This window comes from Myotis lucifugus, unplaced genomic scaffold (genome assembly GCF_000147115.1).
Source record: "Myotis lucifugus unplaced genomic scaffold, Myoluc2.0 scaffold_85, whole genome shotgun sequence".
NCBI classification, from domain to species: Eukaryota; Metazoa; Chordata; class Mammalia; order Chiroptera; family Vespertilionidae; genus Myotis; species Myotis lucifugus.
In genome coordinates, this window is record NW_005871133.1 from 4,683,154 (window position 1) to 4,700,117 (window position 16,964).

Here is a 16,964-nt window from a genome sequence, read left to right on the forward strand (position 1 = left end):
GAAAGAGAAGATTGGCATCCTTTTGCTGTTGTTTTAATAGTGGCTCTATAATATCAAAATTGATCAATTTTAAGCTTTCAAAAAATGGGAGAATCATATACCAAATATTTTACCTTCTATGCAAAATCGATGGACTGTTAACATGGACTGTCTCCTTTCCTTTCTTTCATAACCAGTAAACACTCTTGCTTGTATTGGTTATTTGCCTGATATATGCTAACATGAAGAGCACTCTCCCATCTTGAAAACTGTTTGCTTAGTTCTGTTTATACCATCAGCTGTCCAGATGTTATTGATAGGCATCTGACTGAATAAACTGCCTATGTCAACTACTTCATTTCTTCAGGACCCATTCATACTTTTTTCCTTATTGCAGTACTAAAATTACAGTCTTTGTGGTTGCAAGTAATCTCAAATTACCAAATTTATGTCTTTTTCTTAGGCTTCATTCTCTATAAGTATTCACTTAACATCTATGAATACTATCTTCTATTTTTACATTCTCTTCATTAATTATTGTTTGTGACTTTATTTTATTTAATTTATTTTAATATATTTTTATTGATTTTAGAGAGGAAGGGAGAGGGAGAGAGAACCAGAAACATCAGTGACGAGAGAGACTCAGTGATCAGCTGCCTCCTGCACACTGCCCACCGAGGATAGAGCCCACAACTTGGGCATGTGCCCTGACTGGGAATTGAACCGTGACCTCCTGGTTCATAGGTGGATGCTTAACCACTGAGCAACACCAGCCAGGCTATGCTGCCATCTTGACTGGAAGCCCCTCTTTGTTCTTTTGACTACTTCTTAATTTATGAGAATTCTCTAGGGTTTTATTTGGCCCTCTTCCCAATTTGCAATTCCTTGCAGTAAAGTCATACTGTTTTATTACTTTATTTGTTATGCCTATATAGGAATTATGCCCAGTTTTATATCTCAAAGTCTTTATCTTTTTTCACAAGCTTTAGTCCTATATATTTAACAGGCATTTGGCACATTTAAAAATAGCACATCATCATCTTCTGATAAATATTTTCCTTTCCCAGTTGCTTTGCTTTTGACAGTAGTATACCAACTCAAAATCTTAGAGCCTCTACTCGTTCCAGGTTAATTTGATTAAATGTGGTGATCTTATGTTAACTGGCCTTTGTTCTTGCTTTCCATTTTAACCACCTTAATTCATTCCTTTATTGTCTTAAACCATTTAAATTCATTCCCTGGTTCCAATGTTTCCTGTCCCATTCATCTTGTTTGCTGCTTTTAGGTTAATATGGTTAGACATGGAAAAGGTAAAATACGACAGATTTTTGAAATTAGCTAACTAGAAGAATAGTAATGTCATAAAAAGATATAAGAAAGGCTGAACAGAAGCTTTAAAGGATAGATGTTGGAATTGAAAGAATGCCTCAGCCCTGACTGGTTTGGCTCAGTGGATAGAGAGTCGTTCTGCAGACTGGGAGGTCCCCAGTTTCGATTCCGGTCAAGGGCACATGCCCAAGTTGCAGGCTCGATCCCCAGTGTGGGGTATGCAGGAGGCAGCCGATCATTGATTCTCTCTCATCTTTGATGTTTCTGTCTCTCTCTTCTTCTCCCTTCCTCTCTAAAATAAATAAAAATATATATTAAGAAAAAAAAGAAAGAATGCCTCATCTCATATCCTGCCAAGAGCCACATGCCTAACTCAGTAGGCATAGTCCAATCTGGAAATGCAGGATGGTGATAGACCATCTTAGTGAAATTGTTGGTTTTGCTATTGGAAAGAAAAGTCATGATTTGGGAAGTAATAAAACCTATTGGACATTTTTATGGAACGTTGATAAAATCTCTTTCAAAGATATTGCCTAACTTATTTGATGATTTTTATATGAAAATGCAGATAATGTATTTAATACAAATACCATTGAATTGTTTAGTAAGTGTGGAATTTATGAGCAGAACTAGAATTCTTTTTATAAGATAACCCATGTTCTGTGCATTTCCTGAAAGGTGTAATGCTACATAAGAGAACATTCTACCTAAGTATGTGATTAACCACTATGCTGTACATCTGAAAGTAGTACAAAATAATATTGAAAGTAAACGGTAATGGAAAAATCTTAAGATTTAAGAAAAACAGGAAGCGTTCTACCATAACATACTTATTTGTAGTAATGAGGCAAGCAGTAGGATGGACCTATCAACCATGAGCCATTTCCAAAACGTTTAACTAGGTGCAAATGGTTAATTAACTATAAATAAGTTTAAGAGTCTGGAAAGATTTTAGATGTTTTTTAATACCATAGTGACACCACTGCCTGGAGATGATGTTTTATCTTCTGTTGATGTTTCAACACAATTAATGTAGGTCATTTCTTACCTGTGGAATATTTACTGAAATTATTTCAGGCATTTGAAAGTTGCTTGTAAAATTACCAGGACTTCAGTAGGATAATCTCTCTTTCTATTTCATTTTTAGAGTGTTCAGCCAGATTCTTCTTCCCCCAGACATGTAAGTCACTCTCATATGCCTGTAACTCATAGTTCTTTAACATGCATCAAACCTTTTTGGGGGTCATATGTCAGATTGAATGAAGATTTATGTTACTATATTCTCATCTAAGTTTTGACACACTCCTAGAAATGAAGGTGGTTTATTAGCATGAAATAAAATGCCATTGTAATTGTGGACTCTAAATCTTGATTGAAAATGAGCATAATAATTCATTTTTTATAGCCTGTCAACTAGGTAAACATGGTTCATATAAAATCATGATTATTTGATAACCTGCATTTACTAACTTTTGAACAATAAATCATGAGTAAATATTGAAAAATAGAATTTTTAAGTAGGAAAAACTTTACATTATTTTGCTTCAGTAATCATTAGGAGCAAGAATAAAGAAGAAATACATTGATCTGGTGTTTAGACCCATACACACAAAGGAGATTAAAAATACTGTTATTCACTTTGTGACTTAAGATAAGTATTAGCTCCCCAGTACTATTTTAAAGCATGATTCAGCTTTAGATCTCACACTGAAATATTTATTTAATAGAAAGACTGAAGGGCATTCTCTTTAAAGTAGTTCAAAATTAGACTCCAAGAACAGTTATGATGCCTTTTTTCTTGAATATAGCTGCTTTTACCCATATACAGAGACACTTACTGAGACGAGATGAGCAAAACAAAACACAGAGGCACATGACAGTCTTTCAACTACTTGCTTATTGTTTCGTAAGAATGCTTTTGAAGTGTAATGATATATGGAAATACTGAAGTTTTTATTTTTACATAATTTCAGACTTAGGGAAAATTTGCAAAAATTGTACAAAGAATTCCTGATGCTATTCATCCAGATCCCTGTGTAAACATTTCACCATATTTGGTTATTCCCTTTCTTGTTTTCTTCTCTCTCTCCCTATACACTCACACACACACACACACACAGTTTCTAAACTGTTTGAGAGAGAATCGTAGACACGATGCCCCTATAACTCTAAATACCTCAGCGTGTAATTCCTAGAAACAAAGGCATTTCTTTACATTAATTAAATATAATTATCAAAATTGGGACATTAATATTAATACAATACTATTTTCTAAGCCACAGTTCTTACTCAGGTGCTTCCTGTTTTTCAGTTGGCAATAAAAAAAATCCCTGATTATGATTTGGTTTTTTAGCCTGCTCTAATCTGCAGCAATTCCTTTGTCTGTCATGATATTGGCATTTGTGATGGGTACAGGCCCGTTATTTTGTAGACCATCCATCAGTTTGAGTTTGTCTGATGTTTCTTCTTGATTAGATATAGGCTGTGCTTTTGGTAGGAACACTCAACAGTCATGTTCTCAGTGTATTACTTTAGGAAGCACATGATGTCAATTTAACCTTTTCTTGGTGGTGTTAATTTTCATCTTTTGGCTAAGGATAGTTAGTGCCTGCAGGGTTTTTAACCTCTGCAATACTAACATTTTGGCCTGGATAATTTTTGTTGTAGATGAGGGTGCTGTCCTGTGCATTATAGGATACTTAGCTTTATCTCTGATCTCTGCCCACTAGATGTCAATAGTACCCCCACCCCAGTTGTGACAACCAACATTGCCAATATCCCCTGGGGGTCCAAATCCCCTCCCACTCCCTTGAGAACCACTACTCAAATGTTACTATTTTTCTGTTGTAGTTAATAAATATCCTTAGAGAGATACTTTGAGATTATATATGTCCAGTTGCCCCTCAGACTTGTTTTTAATATCTGTTGATGTTTCTTGCCTGAACCATCACAGTAAGTAAGGAATAACTTTCCCTTGTCTTTATTTTTTGTATTGGTGCATATTTATAGATTCTTATTCAATCAACTATATGATGTCACTATCATTATTTATTTTGATGTTCAAATTATTTCTGATTTGGTCATTTGGGAGTCTATCAAGCTGCCTTCTGTATACTTTTGACATATCCTTATCAATCTTTAAGTACTTCCTTCCTTTTTTTTGCCTAACAATATGTTCCAAGCTCACATTATACTTTCTCTACTCTAGTCTGAAACCAGCCTTTTCTCCATGGAGCACTGGTTCTTTTTACTGAGTAATGGTATTTATATACTGAGATCTGGATGGCAGTAATCTATATTACTAGAATGTTGTTGCTTCTAGGCCCTCTCATTGGCTAAAGCTGGGAAATAATATGTATGTATATACATATGTACATACATACATATATACAGTTGGCCCTTGAACAATACCGATTTGAACTGCATGGGTCCACTTATACATAGATTGTTTTCAATAAATACTGTAAATGTATTTTTTATTCCTAATGATTTTTTAAATAACATTTTCTTTTCTTTTATTATAAGAATACAGTATATAATACATATAACATACATAATATATGTCAGTCAACTATTTATGTTATTGGTTAGGCTTCCAGTCAATATAGGTAGGCTATTAGTAGTTAAAAGTTTTTGAGCAGTAAAAAGTTATATGCAGATTTTCAACTGTTAGGGGGCAGTATTGGTACCCCTAACAATTCAAGGGTCAACTTTATACACACCAACACACACACACACCTATTCTTATATCTGTTTATATACATATTAAAAATGATGAGCTTATACTGATAACTGTAATTGAATCCAGTGTCACAGGGTTTATTTAGTTCTTCCTCCTTTCCATATTTGTAATTCCCTTTTGCGACAGTTTCCATATGCAAACTTCTACCCTTAGAATAGAAGCCATAAAAAAATCTCAGTAGCCAGTTGTGACTCTTAAAATTATCTAAACTAACTTGTTTTTTAATACCATTTTCAGGGTCATAATCGTATCATTGCCTACAGTAGACCAGTTTATTTCTGTTTATGTTGTGGTCTTATTTGGCTCTTGGATTATGGAAGCAGAAACCTTACTACAACCAAGTTCAAATTATATGGAATAACTTTTACCAATCCACTGGTGCTTATATCAGCCAGGGATTTAGTTATAGGTGAGTCATTTTTAAAATATCTCAGATCTTAACATTAATTTATTTGTACACAGTTTACTGATAAATAGGTCAGTTGCATAGATGAAAGTAGTTGTTTGTTTGTTTTTTTAAATGTATATTTTTATTTATTTCAGAGAGGGAGAGAGAGAAATAGAAACATCAATGATGAGAGAGAATCATTGACCGGCTGCTTCCTGCCCACTCCCCACTGGGGATTGAGCCCACACATGTGCCCTGACCTGGAATTGAACTGTGACCTCCTGGTTCATAGGTTGTCACTCAACCACTGAGCCCCTCAAGCATGGCTAAACGTAGTATTAATAGGCTTGTTTTGTTGTATAGTGTAATCCTCTCAGTGAGGAACAGAACTATAGGGATATTATGGATGAAGAAAAGCTAATGATGAACAAATATAGTAATTCTTCTATTCTTAGAGGAGATGAGGAAAGGCTTCCTTTGGATTCTGTGCCTTAGGTTCCTATTGTGTGAAAATGATTGAAACCATTTTAAAAGCTGTTATAATTGAAAAGATTATTTTGAATACCCAAGCAGTTAATGTAGAGAAAAATAATGTAGAGTGATATCTTTTAAAATTTGCTTTGTAGTTATGTTAATTTGGGATTTCTTTTTATTATTTTCTGATCTTAAATGAACAAAACGATAGATGAGGTATACTATTTTTAATATGCTTTTCTTTCCTTCTATAGTGTTTACACTCTGTTTCCCAATAGTATTTTTCGTTGGTCTCCTGCCTCAGGTGAATACATTTGTAATGTACCTTTGTGAACAATTGGATATTCATATCTTTGGTGGTAATGGTGAGTACTTTCTCAAAAAATTACAGTTTACTATATTCCTTTTATATATCATTAAGTAATAAACTGAAAATAAAATTGCTTTTAAAATTTTAATTTTAGAATTGAAATTAGAAAGAAAAATATGCTTATTTAATAATTGAAGACTGAGCAGGAATTAATTTATAAATAGGAAAGAGCAATGAAGTCTGATACTTTAGTGAAAGATATGGGAATAATGGAATTGATTTGTAAGTTACAGTACGTTTACATGGAACCTGTGTAGACTTAGGAAATATTTATAAAAGGTCATCTATCCCAAATTAAGCTCTGATACATGGCATTGTATTTGGATTTTGAATTGGTATATGCATTTGGTGTGTCTATGTATTTGGTTTTAGTGTGTTGTTTTATCTTTAAAATGGGAACACCAAAACCAGGATACTTTTAGTAAAAGCATTTTACTAAATAAGCTTTTTAGAAGCACCTCTGTTTTTAGAGTAGAATGTGTGAACATGAACTGACATACTTAGAAATGTGTTTTCCTATATATGTGTACTTCATTTTCCAGAATAAGTAAGACCAATATTACATTGGAATAGAGATGGTTTGCATAATTTGAAAATAACCCTGTGGGCAACCACTGTGGTTAAACTATACTCTTATTTGATTTAAACTATTTAAAGTTTTGTTCAAAAATATGTTTGCAATAGAGAAATAATACAGAAGGAAAGTAAATTACTGTAACTTTATAGTCCATTTCTCTTCATACTTTACATTTCACTCATTTAATCACTGCTGATATTATGACTTAAATTTTAAATAGAAACTAAGCCTTTTCTACGTTGCTATGAATCTTAGAGCATTTTTAATGTTATGAAAAATTTTTGAAAGAGGCGTGAATTAAGACTGCGCTGGTCTTCAGCAAAGCTTAATGGGTAGAAGACAGTTTTAGTAGTTAGGCACTGTTATAGGTGCTATATTAATCGAAATATGGTGGCGAGGGTTTAGTGTAGATCATTTATAACAGTGGGCTTTGTCATAATGTGATTTAAAGACTTGTGCAAGGTACTATTTGTTAATTATCTCCTAAGGAAAATTTTTCCTGTAACCATATAAAATTACCATTAAAGAAAATCTGTTATCCATATGTTAAAAATAAAGGCTAGCTATCTTAGCCATCACCTTTTTCTTAAAACTTATAATCCCATTGGATCTTTTGTTGTTGTTATTATTAGTAGTCAGATCTATTCTTTTTTTGTGAGAATTAACAAACACATGGGAATACAGTTTACTTCTCTGGGTACGCAGGTTCTATTTACATAGACTAGTATCTTTCAGTGAATACTTAATATATCTCCAATTCCTTTTCAGGCTTCAGCAAGCTTAATTTCCCCATACTTTTGTAAATACAATAAGATACATTCTTGAAGCACAAATGTTTTTGCTATGTATAAGTGTTCATTACTTCCAAGGTGAATATATTTGATATAAAAAATTGTGGATAGTAAATATTTATTTCAAAATCCTTTGAAAGGATGAAGTAACTGAATTTTTAAAAATCAAATAAATAATTTAATTATAATCAGTATACCATTGTAAATACTTTTCAGTGTCCTTTTCAGATTTGTTTTTCCCCCATAAATGTTTAGAAAACATTGAAATTCTCTCTCTATCCCCCCACCCCCCACCCCCTTTCCTATCTAGCCACTACCAGCCTGCTTGCAGCACTCTACAGTTTCATCTGTAGCATTGTGGCAGTGGCCCTACTGTATGGGTTGTGTTATGGCGCTTTAAAGGTAAGTAATATGTTGTAAGTGTGTTTTGTCTTTAAGGTTATTTTTCTATATTAAGAATGTTTTCAGTGGATTAATGATTTTTTTCCCCAGTGCACTTTAGCATGAATTTCCATGATCATTTTGAACATTACTCTCATTTATTTAGAAATCCATTTCATAATTAACCCTTATTAAAAGAAAATCCTTTTCTATGCAATAATTAGAGGTTATTATTAGAAACAGATTATTCAAACGTAGACTAATCTGAGATAGAGGTGGACATGGTAATAACAGAATATGAAGTTAATTTTAGATTTCTAGTTAAGGATATATGCAACTACCGCTCATATTAAGACTTCGTAAAACTTAGGAGAACGGGGTCAAAGACTGAAATTTAAGATACATTCTAGCAAATTAATGCACTGAAATTTAATGTTATTATTGGTTTAGAAGGATCTGGATGAGCCTTATTAGCTCCATTTTTAAAAGATTTTCACCAAATTGTAAATTAAAAAATTTAAATTTCTAATAAACAACCCTTAAGCCGTGGTATTATTATTATTTTTTTATGATTAGTGCAAGACAATCAGAGAATAATAGCGTTGAAAGGACTGTGAGAAGTGACTCACAGCATTTTTCCTTGCTTCTTTTCTTCAGTATCCTTTATGGTAGGGGTGGAGAACATCTGGCCCACGGGCTGTATAAGGCCTGTGAAATCATTTGTTCTGGTCCTGCCAAGGCATTAGGGGTGAATTAATGAAATGTTTAGCAGGTTTATTTTTAAGTTGATAATTTTGTATGGCCTGCAAATGATGTTATAAATATCCATATGGTGGCCCTTGGCAAAAAAAGGTTCCCACTCCTGATTTATGGAATGCTTAATGCGTACCCAGTGCTATGCCAAACACCATTTCCTGCTTATGAGTGGCTTATATGTTGCTGTGATTAAAAAGTCAACAAACATTCTCATTAGAGGGTGATGAAGGCTATGAAAACAGAGTCTTATGGGCATAGTGATTATTGCCTTATTCAGCCTAAATGGATTAAAGATACTTTTCCAAGGGTGCTTTTTAACCAAAATTTGAAGGACAAATAGAAATTAGTTAATTGAAAGGAAGGATGAAGAGCCATGGAGTTGGAGAGAAAGTGTGTTGTGTATAGGAAACAGTGAGTAATTTGGACTTGCTTGAGGTTTGGGTACATGAGGAAAGATGGCCTTCAGTCAGGCTGAAAAGGTAAGGGAGTGGTTAGCTTGTGAAATATCTCTTATCCTAAACATGTTGGGGTGGAGATGGAAGACCATCAACATTTTTGAGGTATGGCAAGGAAATGATCAACATTGTATTTTAGGAAGATTACTTAGTCCCCAGTGTGAAGGAGATGGAAATAGAAGCAGCAAGGATCAGCAATAGGGGGACCCTTGTGTTGCAATCTTGAAATTATGAGGGACTTAATTGATAGTGATTGGGGACTCTGGATAAGAAGAGCCAGAATAGGTTCCCAGTGACTTTTGTGTAGGGTCTGTCTTACACAGCCAGTTAGGTAGTGATACTTAATGCACAAAATTAGAAACCTTGGCATTTAGTGAGGAAGGTGGTGGTTTAAATTTGGACACGTTTATTTGTTGACATTCAGGGGGTATCCAGAGATACATAGTAGAAAGTTATATGTAGAGGGATTTGAGGTAGTGATTAGTAGATTTGGAATTCATCAACACAATTAAGTCAAGAGTAAGAAAAAAACTACTGATACGGACTGACAAGAGAAAATGGGTGAGGATAGATCCCTGGGAAATGCCAATTTTGAGCATTGGAGGTTTATTGAACTTGCCAGTAAATAGAATAGTGGTCATTTGGCTGAAGAAGCTAGATTAATATAAATTTAGGTATGAATGGATATTAAGCAGATGTATTCTACTCTTTGTAGACTATAGTTGGGAAACTTGTGCATATGCTAGGGGTTGTTTTCTGGTTTTTGATTTTTAAAAAGATCTGAAACTTAATTGCATTTAAAAGGGAAAGGGGAATAGTCAAGTAGAGAGGGCGATATTTGATGGAGCTAAAGGAAGGAACTGGAGACACTCGATTGGAATCCACACTTCTTCCATGTGCACCTGTAAAGCTTCCTAGTACAGAGGTTTTAGATCTGTTTTGAGTCATATTTTGTTAAGTTAGTCATTATTTGGCAGTTGCAGTTAAAAAGTGTGAGTTTTTTTTATGCCTAGTTTACAAAGGCCTGTTTATTTAGCAGAAGAGCAGCAGTTGTAAAATTGCCAGCTAAGAACACTGTGTCCTCAGGTAGGTAGGAGGATAAGTTTTTGCCTTCTTTCTTACACATGGCTTTTGCATTAGACTATTTTAGTGTTATATGTCACCCATTATAATAAAACTAATCTGCAGATTTAGTTATATACATGAACAAAGATTATGTGCAAGGATTTTATTAGAACAGTGTTTGTAACAGCAAAAAGTTGGAAATCACTAATATTTGTTATTTGTGAATGGTTAAATATAGTATAGCCATACAATGGAATACTATACAATCATAAAAAAGAATAAAACAGATTGTTGTATGCTAATATGGAATGATTTCCAAGAGATACTATTTATTTGTTTTCAAGCTTTATTGAAGTATAATCTATATACAGTGGGGCCTTGACTTACGAGTTTAATTCGTTCCGAGACCGAGCTCCTTAAGGAGCTCGTTAATTCAAATTACTCTATCAACTCAATGCAAAAAAATCGGCCGAGAGACAGCTGGTATCTCAAAAAACTCGTTAGTTGGGACACTCGTAAGTCAAGGCCCCACTGTATATAAAAGCCTAAGTGACTGTTATGACCAAACGACCAGAATGACTGGAATGATGGGTCAACCAGTCACTATGACACACTCAACACAGGGGCTGCCCCCTTGTGGTCAGTGTGCTCCCACAGCCAACCTCCCCCGGTCCCTCCCCGCATCTGGCAGGCCCTGTCCGGCAGCCAGCAGGCCCTGGCTGGCAGCTGCAGACTCTGGCTGGCCCGGTCCCAATCGGGACTGGGCAAGATGGCCCCAATAGACCCTGATCACCGGCCAGGCCTAGGGGCTCCAACTGTGCACAGATTTTGTACACCGGGCCTCTAGTAGATAAATAAAATTGTAAGGTATTTAAAGTGTACAACATGATGATTTTATATGTGTATATATTGTGAAAAGATTTCCCTCATCCATTTAATTCAGCCATCACCTCACATATCTACCTATTTTTTGTGTGATAACATTTAAGTTCTACTCGCTTAGCAAATTTCTGTTATGTAATACAGTGTTATCAATTATAGTCATCATATTCTGTATTAGATCCTTAGACCTTATTCATCTTATAACTAACAACGTTTGTACTCTTTTACTAACCTCTCCCTATTTCCCCCATCTCCCAGTCCCTGGAAACCACTTTTCTATTCTCTGTTTCTATGAGTTCAACTTTTTTTTTTAAAGATTCCACATATAAATGATACTATACAGTACTATTTGTCTTTCTCTCTCTGGCTCAATGCCCTCCAGTTTCACCCGTGTTGTTGCAAATGACAGTTGATCCAAAGCCATGCTTCTCCTAAGAGCACCTGTAAAGTCTCCTAGTACAGAGATTTTAAATCTGTTTTGAGTCATGCTTTGTTAAGTGGGTCATTATTTGGAAGTTGCAGTTAAAAAGGCAGTTTAAGGCGGAATAATATTCCATTTTGTGTGTGTGTGTGAGTAACATTTTCTTTCTTCTGTTTTTTTTTTAAAAGGTAGGCAGTATGCCAAAAAAGGATGTTTCCTTTGTGCTTTTTAAAAAAAAATTAGTATTATCTACTCTATGCCACGTACCATGCTAGTGGAATCCAGAGATTGCACTGAGCAGAGCAGACATATCACTTCCACATGTTTGGTTGGCCCTTAAAAGCTAGCCTTTGTGTTACTTATTTCTGAGCATATGCAGTTTATTTGTTCAACACTGAATGCCTGCTCAGTACTTTGGAATATGTAAAGCATATCGTAGGAACAAAGGCATCAAGAAAGCAGCACAGCAAATGTTAATGTTTTCGTTTCCTAATGTGATTTCATGTGTTGCCTTTTCCTACTCTGTTGCTATTATAATCAAAAGTTTACTACAGCAAGTTATTTTGTTCTTCAAAATGGAGAACATAGTTTACTGTAAGCTTAATTTTACTTTAAATCTGAAAGAGATTGACAGCAGCATGCGTCAGAAGCAAATGTATCATTCCTGGTGTATAAATAGAGCTTTAGTACCAAAAGAAATCTGAAGATAATCTAGCAGCTAGATTCTAGCTCATCTGAAAGTAATAAATCTACATTTATTGGGAATAAAATGAAATTAATAATATAGTTTAAAAGTTTTTGTTGAATTTAGTTACCTTTCTCTAAAATACTGACATACAGGATTATATGATGTATTGTAAATTAGAAGTATATTATTCTGTCACATTTTCTCCCTCCCCCCCCCCCCCAACAGGATTCTTGGGATGGCCAGCATATTCCAGTACTTTTCTCTGTTTTCTGTGGTTTGTTAGTGGCAATATCCTATCATCTCAGCCGACAAAGCAGTGATCCATCTGTACTTTTGTAAGTGAAATCAGTTTTTATTGAATTGAAGAAATTTAAATAAATGGGCATTTCTGATTAGTTATGGCATGTTAAATTTTTTTTAGAATATATCATTTGCTAATGATTAAGTATACTTGGATCACTTGGTTTTTTATCTTGAACTTTATTTGCCGCTGGAAGTACTGGTTTTCAGGTTATATATGTATTTTTATATTAATTATTTTCTCTCTCTCTTTTTTAAATATAAAGCTCTTTGATGCAATCTAAGATTTTCCCAAAAACAGAAGAGAAAAATCCAGAAGACCCTCTGTCTGAAGTAAAAGATCCACTGCCTGAAAAACTTAGAAACTCCATTGTAAGTTTAAACTTTTTAAAAGCACTTAAAATACTTGAATTTTAGATAGTTCATCATATTATATAATGAACACTTTTTGAAGGCCTTTAATAATTGGGGTAAAATGTATAGCTATATGTATTAGTTATACATTTTTGATTGCTTTTATTACAATTTTAACATGTAAGAAATGCTCATTCCTCAAATTTGGTTTCTACATAGAACAGCATGCCAAACATTTATTTTTAGATCAGGTGAAATTAAGTCATTTCATTGTTTATAGAATTTTTAATCCTGTTCAGTTTAAACTGGCATTTGAAAGATGAATGTTAACATAAATTAGAGTTTGTTGTCAATCGTATTGATAAAAACTGAGTTCTTGTAAATCATTTGCTAGTGTGTTAGTGTGTTTTATTTCTCAAGGGCAGTCTGAAAAGTGTGTGTGTTTATTTTCCTGGTTGAAGGAGAGAACAATAACCTAGACATTATATACATAAGTAAATATAGTAATTAAAATTTTTTTTAATTTAATGAATTTTAATGTTGCCTGCATTCTTTTAGTGTTTATTTGAAAAATGAAATCTGTAGATTCATATCTGCCTTCTGGAACAAAACATAAAATTCTTTTTCTAAGTTATTTTAGATTTTTTTCATTTGTGACTTTAAATAATTTATTTATTTATTAAATATATATTTTTATTGATTTCAGAGAGGAAGGGAGAAGGAGAGAGAGATAGAAACATCAATGAGAGAGAATCATTGATTGGCTGCCTCCTGCATGCCCCACACTGGGGATCGAGCCCACAACCCAGGCATGTGCCCTTGACCAGAATTGAACCTGGGACCCTTCAGTTCACAGGCTGACACTATCCACTGAGCCAAACCAGCTAGGGCTGTGACTGACTTTATATAGGTCTTGAATTAAACACAATGTTTGCCTTCAATGAACTTGAGCTATTCACATATTCTTTAGGGAACTTCAGAAATATAAAACTACCTCAAGCCGAAACCGGTTTGGCTCAGTGGATAGAGCGTCGGCCTGCGGACTGAAAGGTCCCAGGTTCGATTCCGGTCAAGGGCATGTACCTTGGTTACGGGCATATCCCCCGTAGGGATGTGCAGGAGGCGGCTGATCGATGTTTCTAACTCTCTGCCTCTCTCCCTTCCTCTCTGTAAAAAATAAAAATAAAAAAAAAATTAAAGATAAATTGCCTCCTTTAAAAAAAAAAACTGCCTCAAGATATAATTTAAGCAATTTTTTTCTGACTTTAGTTTCCATGTTAGCAAAGGATACTTACCATTAAATGTAATGTAGAATACTTCTGAATCTGCTTCAAAGTGTAAACCTATGCATTAGTCAACAACCAGAGCTATCAAGAGGTTTCTGGTTTTTGCTATAACCACTAAAAGAACCAAAATCCAGTAAGTAAAATAGGACATGTGCATGATTTCAACATTTTAAAAGATTAATGAAAATATAACTTTGTTATCCAAAAGGATATGCCCTATAAATGATACAGTAATTTAAGTATCTCATTTCCTTTTCCCATAAAACTTACAGCCATTGGGGGAAAGTAATACACAGCTTCATTATAAAAGACATGATATGTTGTATAGTGTGGTGAGTAAGTTTAATTTCCTTGGTATTGCAATGTCAAACCAAAATAGAAAGAAATTAAGATTTGTGGCTAAGAAATAGCTAGAAGTGCTAAAAAAAATAGGATTAGTGAAAAATTGTTTCCTAAACAGTTTGCCAGTTGGGATGAAGGAAATACTTTGTTTTTGACAATTCTGTTTTGTTTCACAGAGTGAACGTTTACAATCTGACCTAGTCGTATGCATTGTAATTGGTGTGCTGTATTTTGCTATTCATGTAAGCACAGTGTTTACAGTATTGCAGGTAAGGAATCATTTAGCTCTTTTGGTTGGGAGAAAATAACTTTGTTTGGGTTCATTCCTGATAGGATTATGTTTTTTCATAAATATAGAAATATATGAATTCCCCAAAGTCTTCTTCCAGTACAGCTGGAAGTCTAGAACCTCATCATCTATCTCTGGTCTAGGTGTGGGTGTGGCTCCTCAGGTTTTGTTCCTGCTAATCTGTAAGCCATACACTCCTGTTCTCAGTGCTCTTCATTCTTTTGTGCAGATCCCTGGTTCCTCGTGGTGTCAGTTAGGTTGTGGTGTAGTTTCACATAGTTTTCTTCACTGGGGTTACATTGACTCTGTGGTCAGTTGTTACCAAATTTGAAAAATTTTGGCTTGTTACTTCCAATGTTTTTTCTGTCCTCCTCTCTCTGCTCTGTTGACTAACTGCCCCCGCCTTCCGCCATCCACCCCTATCTCATGACTTCATCTTAGGCCTGGTGAAGTTGTCCCATGGGTCACTGATGCTCTAGTCCTTTTTTGTGTGTGTATTTATTTTGAATACAGATTAATCCCATCTGGTGTATTTTTCATCTCAGAATTTATAATTTTCATCTTACATTTAAGTCTTTTTCTTTTTTCTTCCCATGCCTCTACTTAATCTTTTGAACATAGAGAATTCAGTTCTTACTCTCTTAATGTCCTTTTATCCTAATCTAACTTCTGTCACTTGTGGGTTGGTTTTGATTACAGTAGGTCCTCGGGTTACGTCAGAGATGTGTTCCTATGGTGCCACGTCACGCGATTTTCGCCGTAAGTTGGAACCCACCTACATAAGCACCTACGTCACTCACATGGAGCACATACACAGCAGTAATGAAGTGAAACAGTAAAAAAAATTTAAAAGAAAGTTAATAATTCCTGACATTGGGGGGGATAAGGACACATTTGTAATATCTTAATCAATAAAGGGAAAAAGCTAAAAAAAAAAAAAAAATAACTACAGCAAAAGCCTGTTCTCTAGCCAAACAGCCAAGAAATCAGCAGCTTAAATAGAGAAAATCTTTTTAACAATAAATTCTACTTCAGCCAAACACTGTAGAAAAACTGTGCCTCAAATTCTGCCCCTCACATTGGAAAAGATTGAAAAAAAAGAAGAAAGTTAACAATTCCTGACCTTTACTTGTGATCTACACTAGTAAAAGGCCACAGAGCTGGAGTGAGCAGGAGGCTTGGGTTGACCCCGGCGATGGAGAAAGCCAAGCTTCCCGCCTGCCCTGGCCTCTGCTCAAGGAGGGATTGGGGGGCTGGGTCCCTGGGGGGCGTGGCCAGCCTGAAAACGGCCCTCAGCCCCTCACCCAGGCTGGCCACACCCCCATGGGGTGAGGGCCCCCACTGGGGGGCTTGACCAGCCTGCAAACAACCATCAGCCTCTCATACAGGCTGGCCAGGCACCCCAGTGGGGACCCCCACCCTGAAGAGGCTGTGGCCAGCCTGAAAACAGCCCTCAGCCCCTCACCCAGGCTGGCCACACCCCCATGGGGTGAGGGCCCCCACTGGGGGGGCTTGACCAGCCTGCAAACAGCCATCAGCCTCTCATCCAGGCTGGCCAGGCACCCCAGTGGGGACCCCCACCCTGAAGGGGCTGTGACCAGCCTGAAAACGGCCCTCAGCCCCTTACCCAGGCTGGCCACACCCCCATGGTGTAAGAGTCCCTGTTGGGGGTGGGGGTTGGCCAGCCTGCAAACAGCCATCAGCCTCTCACCCAGGCTGGCCAGGCACGCCAGCGGGGACTCCTACCCTGAAGGGGGGCCAGCCTGCAAATTGCCATCAGCCCTCACCCAGGATGGCCATGCCCCCCCAACTGGGACCCTCACCCCATGGGAGTGTGGCTGGCCTGCAAGCCACCACAGGCCCCTCGCCCAGGCCGCCCCACACCCCAAGGGAACCCCCCACCCTGATCTGGGACACCCTTCAGGGCAAACCAGCCAGCCCCCACCTGTGCACCAGGCCTCTATACTAATAAAAGGGTAACATGCTAATTAGACTGGGAGACTTTCAGGAGATGTTCCGGATGTTCTTCTGAACAAAGCCATGATTGCGGGGCCAAGGTAGAGGTGGTTAGAGGCCAAGAGGGGAGGGCAGTTGT

The 16,964-nt window shown here is 36.2% G+C and overlaps 1 protein-coding gene across 1 annotated transcript in view; it reads left to right on the top strand.

The window, feature by feature from the left end:
- Positions 1-16,964, top strand: part of PCNX1 (pecanex homolog 1) — a 156,816-nt gene that overhangs the window by 90,470 nt on the left and 49,382 nt on the right. Inside the window, 7 exon segments of the mRNA XM_014457768.2 lie at positions 2,456-2,488; positions 5,288-5,459; positions 6,167-6,277; positions 7,961-8,052; positions 12,524-12,633; positions 12,865-12,970; positions 14,757-14,849. Coding sequence (XP_014313254.2) covers positions 2,456-2,488; positions 5,288-5,459; positions 6,167-6,277; positions 7,961-8,052; positions 12,524-12,633; positions 12,865-12,970; positions 14,757-14,849 — 717 coding nt within the window.